The following is a 7995-nucleotide window of genomic DNA, read 5'->3' on the forward strand; positions in this document are numbered from 1 at the left end:
CGCCATAAGTATAAATAGTTCATTCTCAACAACCATGGTGAGAAGTTTCATCAAGTTCATATCCAAATTCCCTTTGCTAGGTTATGTTAATGACAAGATGTTACTGCAAAGTTTGTTGGCAACTATTTGAACAAATTCCTTTAAGGTAGACTATGTGGATGCCAAGATAGTATTGCACGATAGGTATGAAAGGTATGAATAGTTCATTCGTGAACAACCATGGTGAGAAGTTGCATCAATTTCATATTCAAATTCCCTTTGTTACACTATGTGGATGCCAAGATGGCATTGCAAGATAGGTAAGAATAGTTCATTCCCACATAGGTATGAATAATTCAATCCTCAACAACCATGGTGAGAAGTTGCATCAAGTTCATATCGAAATTCTCTTTGCTAGATTACGTGGATGCCAAGGTGGTATTGCAAGATAGGTATGAATAATTCATTCCTGAAAAGTTGCATCAAGTTTATATCCAATTTCCCTGTGTTAAGACTATGTGGATGCCAAGATGGTACTACAAGATGGGTATGGATGGTTCATTCCTCAACAACCCTGGTAAAAGATAATTGACCATTGAACAAATTCCCTTCGCTAGACCATGTGAATACCAAGATGAGAAGTTTGAAGTTTGTTGACAACTATTTGAACAAAATCCCTTACCTAGACTATGTCAATACCAAGATGGCACTGCAGGGTACTTATGAATTATAAAAATGACGCTCAACTGAAATGAATCATACGTATTTCCAATTGAATTATAAGAACGATCCTGGGATTGGAAAACCCAATACATGAATAGCATTATCCACGGGAGCATAAGGATGATCAAATGAAATGTGATTGAATGGCAATGGAAGACAAAGTTTGCCCATTGCAATGGGGCATAGACATGATCAAGTGAAATGTGATTGAACTACATAGAGGACAAAGCTTACCCATTGAAGTATAAAGATATTATCCTATGAAATATGAATCACTACACTGGCACTGTGAACAACCATAGCTAGCACTGTGAATAATTTGTTCATAGCTCATATAGTTCATTTTAGGGACCAAAGCAGAGGAGGAATTAAACACACTTCACCTGGGGATATCCACAGTTTTGGGACAAAGATTTGATTGAAAGTAGAAATTTTATGTTGTGTTATAGAGCTCTTTAGAGATATGGAGCTATTTCTACCCTTGACATTTGACCAATTGTTCTCTGATTTCTTTTGGTTGGATTGTTCAGTCCCATTAATTCATTGTTAAATTTCTGATAAGGACGATCTGTTTTCACTTTCTTTTAGTCATTTTCATCTGTAGACAATACTGGTTAACCAACACACTCTAAATCACCTGCTTCTGCCAATCAATGTTAGATATGTTTTCACTTCTTTAGTCATTTTCATCTGTAGATAAAACTAGTTAACCAACACACTCCTAAATCACCTGCTTCTGCTAATCAACCACTGTTTAGAATTAGGCAGTCCCAACCACTACTATTTCTATCCGGAAACAACCTTCTCCATACCCTACACAATACAAATCGTAAGCACACAATTTATGAATGCTGAATAATGAAAATTTGTCCCAGAGCACACCTCCAAAGGCACGACCAAAACAGTCCACATCTCTTTATGAAATCATTCTCATAGCCCAATATTAAACAACAAACAACAACCAGACAAATTCCCAATTCCATACTCCATGGAGCACAATTTATGAATGCTGAATAATGAAAAATTTGTCCAATAGTACCTACAAAGGTAGGGCCAAAACAGTCCACATCTTACCTAAAATTCATTCACGTGCTTCAATATTAAACATCAATCAGACAAATTCCCAATTTCAGAGCTTCTCCAGTGAATCTTCAGAAGATCCTTGTGCAGATTGTCCTATCACTCACCAGAATCAGATAACGTTTCCAATTTGATTAGTCAAAGAAACTGAATAATTAAAATTTGTACAACAATACCTTCAAAGGCAGGGCCAAACCAGTCCACATCTTACATGAAATCATTCACATGATTCAATACTAAACCTCAATCAGACAAACTCCCAATTTCACTCTCCAGAGAGCTCCTACTATGCAGATTCTTGTATCCCTCACTAGAGTCAAATTACCTTTTCACATTTATTAAACAAATAAACTCAAACATTGAGCCAGCCCAACCAGACATTAAGTATCATTTTAACCTAGTTACTAGGTAAACATTTTGCCCAATAATAAGTGAACCACAACATTTATTCAGATTTCCATTGGACCCTATGGCATGATCATATCGTTCTATAAAAATCAATTAGCAGCTGTTATGTTTACTTATTGGAGTCTTCCTTGGCATCTTGCACATTTTGTTTAGCCTCTTCTCCCTTGGATCGAGTCTTCTCAGCTGCCTGGTCAGTGCGCTCTTTGGCCTGTCTGCTGAACTCTTCAGCTGTAGACCTGGCTTTCTCGCCAATTTCTTGAGCTTTATGCTCAGTTTGTTGGGCTGTGGACTTCACAGTCTCCTTGGTTTCATGGACAAAATCTTCTGCCTTTTGTTTGGCAGTCTGAGCAGCTTCCTTGGTGGACTCTCTTGTCTTTTCAGCTGTGTTTGATACATACTGCAGAATTTAAAATTCACAATTCGAATTAATTTGGCCCTCGGGATAAAAATATATGTAAGTGCCAGCTTGGTAAAAAAATATGCAAGTGCCACCTTGGTAAAAAAAAATATGCAAATGCCTTCACAAACGAATTTGAACTCAACCAATCCGGAAATTTGACTAGGTTCAGGTTCGAATCCATTGTAAAAGGAAAATATAAAATAATGAGGAAAAAAGTCATCCCACTCCCTGGTTCGATTTGAATACCCTGTTTTCACTTATTTAACTGTGTTTATTTACTGGCATTTTCAAAATCTCCACTACATTAATTTAATTACTTTTTTAAAAACTTCAAATTTAATTATTTCTTAAAACTTCAATGTTATTGGTGTATTTAAAATTTATTTGCATTTATATATATTATTTTTAGTGTGTTCAGAGATCTTCTTTTTTCAATATAGTGAAAACTTTAAATCTCTGTTGCTTTCTTATAAATATTTTGATTCAATCAAATTAAATTACATAAAAATAAAAGTAAAAAATGACTTATGGTACTGATCCGTAATATTTATGTAGAATATTATTTCTTTAAAAGGGGAAATTAAATCAGCCTAACTAGTCTAGATCTATCTTAACTCCAAATCTACCGAACAACCAGATCAAATCTATTTTCGTTATAAAAAAAGCTTACATTTCAAAAAACTTGCATTTCAAAAGATTTATCTTTTTTGTCCTTAATAGATATCAACTTCAAATAAATATAAATTGATATAAAATTTAAAAAATTGACTTTTCAAATAAAAAATATATATATGATTTTTCAATATAATTTCAAAAGTTTGAAATCTCCATAACTTATAATCAACCATTTCGATTTTTTTCGATTTTTTTCACTCTCCATTTCTATATATTAGTCTTAGTCTGGTCAAATACAAGCCAGATCATGTTTGCATATTAGTCTCAGTCAAATATAGGACAAGATCATATCATGTTTAAATCCACCTATGTGATGCTATTTAGCTGGTGTATATTTTCTTTGCTAGAGTTGAATTAAAATAAATAATATTTTCTTTTCAAAAATTGATCTTTTCAAATTATATAATAGATATTAATAAATTAAATAGTTAGATATTAAACCATAGATATTAACAAATCAAATGCTTAGATATCAATGAATTGAATTGAATTCGTTATGTGCTGGCGATTAATGACCATAGACCATAGAATTATCGAGTTGTTCAATTATTTTATATTTATTCATTTCTATTAAAAATGCAAGCAAACAATCTTTTTCTTCTATAGAGTTTGGAATTGTGGAATTTGTCAGTAGTTTGAAATGGTGGAATGGTCAATAGTAAAAAAATTTAAATAGTATTAAGCTCAACATAAACATATATTAATATAAATATATATTTCAAAAAGATAAAAATAAATATAGAGAGGAGCACTAAGAATATGCAAGCAAATGATCTTCTTCCCTAAGTTTGCAATGGAATTTGTCACTAGTAAGAATTTTTAAATAGCATTAACGACACCATAATATATATGTAATTTCTATATAAAAAATAGAGTGGAGGAGCACTATAACTGTAAGTTTTATTTTAAATTTAAAGAGGGTTAACATACATATATATTTATATTAATAAATATATAGAAGAGATATATAACTTCAATAAAAAATAAATATATTAGTTAAAGATAAAAAGCAATTAAGAATAAAGGGCTTCGGATCAAATTTATACCTAATACAATTTATTATTTATTATTTATAAACTAGAAAGTTTATTATTTGTTTTACTTATTATACAGTTTATTGTTTATTTTACTTACCATCTAAATTATTAAAAGAGAAGCACCTTAAACCAACAACAACGAATATAAATAAACTAACCTAAAATCACAAAATCACATTGATCCACCCATAGTTATCACATTGATCCACCAGTAGTAGTGTTGTTCTGTAAGGAATATTTGTAAATCTATTTTAAGTTTGTGATGAGATTTATTTTCATATAAATTTCAAGGCCTGAGTGATGAGACTTATTTTCATATTGTTTAAATTTATTTTAAGGTCCGAGTGATGAGCCTTATTTTTATATTACTTGTATTTTTTAATAAATTAATCTAAAATCACACAATCACATTGATATACTTGTGTTATTTTGGTAGAAATATTTATAAATGGATTTCAAAATCTGAGATTTATTTTCATATTGCTTGTATTCTCTTACACTATAAACCATTAAATCGATTATAAATAAAAATCATTAAATCGATTATAAATAAAAATTATAATATGGAAGGACTAAAACAGAAGCATTAAACATACCTCTCCAACTCTAGTTACAGTGGTGAAGTAAGCCAGATCATTGCTTTGGCTTCCTGCTGCTCTCAGAACACCCTCATGTATACAAAATCTGGATGATTTGGACATGCCAAAGCGCCTCAATCTTGCAAACAACATTGCCATGATCTGCATTAATATTTCAGACTCCTGCAACAAAATGCGGATGCCTCAGCTAATCAGATTATCAAAAACTCCACTCGTGTAAAACACCCTAGCAGGTGACAGGATGCAGAGGTAGTGATAAATAAAGAAAAGATCGTGGTGAAAGGATATGGCCTATCACTGCATCGGACAGGTGGAGCAGATTTGCAGTGCAACGTTGCAGCAACATGCAGACTGCTCAATTTTATAACAGTAAAGTAGAATGACGGTGCCTATGTCAGCTGACGTAATTTCAGCGTCTGAAAAAAGTAGTCTAAACAGCCCACAATTTCGCCGGAAAACAGCATATGATTTCAGAAAAAAAAAATTGTTTTGGGCAGAGTCATGGGTTGGTTTCCTTTTTTTTAGCTTTAGCTTCTCTTTTCTGATGCTGGTAACTGGTTTCTCTATGGGTTGGTTTTTGGAGGTTTCTGTTCTCTTTGGGTATGCACCTCTATTTTGGGGTGTGTTTTTTGGTTTCTGGGGTGTGTTTTTTGGTTTTGGTTTTTATTTGTATCTAGATTGCAAATATTTTGGTTTTTCTGATCTTCAAACAGAGAAGATGAAAATCGGCCGCCCTACAAACGACCCAAGGCCATCGTTCAGGCAAACGCGAAAACACAACTGGATTACCAACCCACCTTTCACACGGAAAGAAAACCTGTCGCTGGTATCATCTCCAGAGGCAAGCAGGGACCAGGACTAGCCAGGGAGCCACACCACAACAGCCCATACAGCTCCAAGAACTTGGAGAGCGGAAGGGGAATTGTTCACATATGCCTCCCACGACAAGCATGGCCAACATTACCGCTCATGCGCTACCGGGATGGAGAGAAGATGAAAATCAGCCGCCCTACAGGTCCTTTGTAATTGGATTACAAGTATAATTTGGCTTCTTTGTTTTTCTCTAACAGAGATTGCCTCACAACATTGTAAAACTTTCTCTATTTGGAATGAAGGGAAAAAAAATGATTTGAGAAAATTTGGTAGAAGTTTTCACGAATTTAGTTAAATCTAGTTATAGTTATCCCAGGGGTTATTGATGGTGTTGAATAACAAAAAAATGTAAACATTTATATAGTAAGTTTCCTTGAAAAAAAAAATTGGCTGAAAATTTTACTCTAAATAAAATTGTACCCTAAAATTTGGTAGAAATTTTCACAAATCTAATTAAATCCAGTTAAAATTATTTTGGGGTTATTGATGGTGCTGAATAGAAAAAGATTTAAATTGCAAATATTTTGGTTTTTCTGATCTTCAAACAGAGATGGTCCTTTGTAATTGGATTACAGATATAATTTGACTTCTCTGTTTTTCTGATAGAGATTGCCTCACAACATTGTAAAACATTTTCTACTTGGAATGAAGGCTCTGTATTTTGTCTGAAAAAAATGATTTGAAAAACTTTGGTAAAAGTTTTCACAAATCTTGTTAAATCTAGTTACAGTTATCCCAGGGGTTATTGATGGTGTTGAATAACAAAAAAATTTAAACATTTATATAGTGAGATTCCTTGAAAAAAATTGGCTGAAAATTTTACCCTAAATAAAATTGTACCCTAAAATTTGGTAGAAGATTTCACAAATCTAATTAAATCTAGTTAAAATTATCCTGGGGTTATTGATTGGGGTTAATAACAAAAAGATTTAAACACTCATATAGTAAGATTCCTTGAAAAAAAATTGGCTCAAGAATTTACCAAAACTTCTTTAGCTGAAAAATTTACCCTAAATAAAATTGTACCCTCATTAGAGAATGCCAGTTCTAAATCCTCCCTGGAGATCTTAAAATTGTAATGGATGTCAATCATAGTAAGAGAAAGCAAGATTTAATTGAAATAAAATTTGTTGTATATAGATTTCAACATGTTTTTATAGGCTATTGAGTGAAAAGGTTTATTTTACAGTTTAGTATGAGAGGATATGTAAGTTTGTCTATCCATCTGTTTTTTTTAAATAAAAAATAAAAATTATGTTTTAAATAGAAAAATAATGTCCCGTATAATTAATAAAAATGAATATGTTCTAATATAGAAGTAAAAATGTCTCATATATTATGCAAAATATTTTAATGTCAATTGTATATATATTTAAATTTTGATGGTTAAAATGTTTATTTACTTATATATATGTTATTTAACATTTTAAAATACAATTTAAATAACGAAAAATAACATATTATAGTGTAACCAAATTTGAAAATGAAGAAATTTATCTATGGACTCATATTAAATCAGTATTTAAAATAAATCTATACCGATTATTAAAACATTTAAGCAACTCAAAATAATATTTCCTTATTTTAATTTTTTATAATATTTCTTTATTTTAATTTTTTATATTAATTTTTTTTATGGTTTTTAGTTTAAATGTGAGATTCAAAATAATCGTATAAAAATACGTAGGAAAAGCATAACCATTTTCATGACAAGCAAATATGTAATTTAAATGGTTTAACTTTTAAAAGCATGTCCTCTTTTATTCAAAGTAGAAGTATAAAATATAGGCATAAGCTTTTATACGTAGGAGAGGCATAACCATTTTCATGACAAATCAAATATGTAAATTTAAATGCTTTAACTTTTTAAGGCATGTCCTCTTTTATTCAAAGGAGAAGTATAAAATATAGGCATAAGCACATTCGTGAGAAACCAACATGTAATTAAAATCATTTAATTAAATAATTATGTTGTTATGCATTATCATTTTTTAATAGTGATTATCAATCAATTGTTTAGGTCTATAGTTAAATATATAAATTTACAATGAGATGGAAAGATTTTATTTATTATTATTATTTAATTCAAAATTATTAACATTAATAAATAATTTAAGAACAACCAAATTCAAAATCATAAACTTATGTAGTTATTTACATCCTACATTATTCATAAGTTGAATTTCCAGAACTGAAAACATTCCGAAGCTTGGTAGGGTGA

At 30.9% G+C, this 7995-nt stretch overlaps 1 protein-coding gene across 2 annotated transcripts; it reads right to left on the minus strand.

Moving 5' to 3' along the window:
* Positions 1–1783: 1783 nt before the first annotated feature.
* LOC149227214 (uncharacterized) lies at positions 1784–5893 on the minus strand. Of its 2 annotated transcripts, XM_089375461.1 has the most exons (4): positions 5699–5893; positions 4899–5063; positions 2304–2587; positions 1784–1878 (listed from the first exon to the last, which is right to left on the minus strand). In XM_089375461.1, exons 2-4 carry the CDS (start codon positions 5046–5048, stop codon positions 1854–1856), a joined length of 459 nt encoding a protein of 152 aa, XP_089231587.1. In that variant the 5' UTR covers positions 5049–5063; positions 5699–5893; the 3' UTR covers positions 1784–1853. The 2 variants fall into 2 exon arrangements, with proteins under 2 accessions (XP_089231587.1, XP_089231586.1); XM_089375460.1 differs by lacking the exon at positions 5699–5893 and having other exon boundaries at positions 1787–1878; positions 4899–5172.
* Between the last annotated feature and the right edge of the window lie 2102 nt (positions 5894–7995).

The sequence above is a fragment of the Pinus tabuliformis genome, chromosome J (assembly GCF_031772625.1).
Source record: "Pinus tabuliformis cultivar Carrire ecotype Pingquan chromosome J, CPIR1, whole genome shotgun sequence".
Classification (NCBI taxonomy): domain Eukaryota; kingdom Viridiplantae; phylum Streptophyta; class Pinopsida; order Pinales; family Pinaceae; genus Pinus; species Pinus tabuliformis.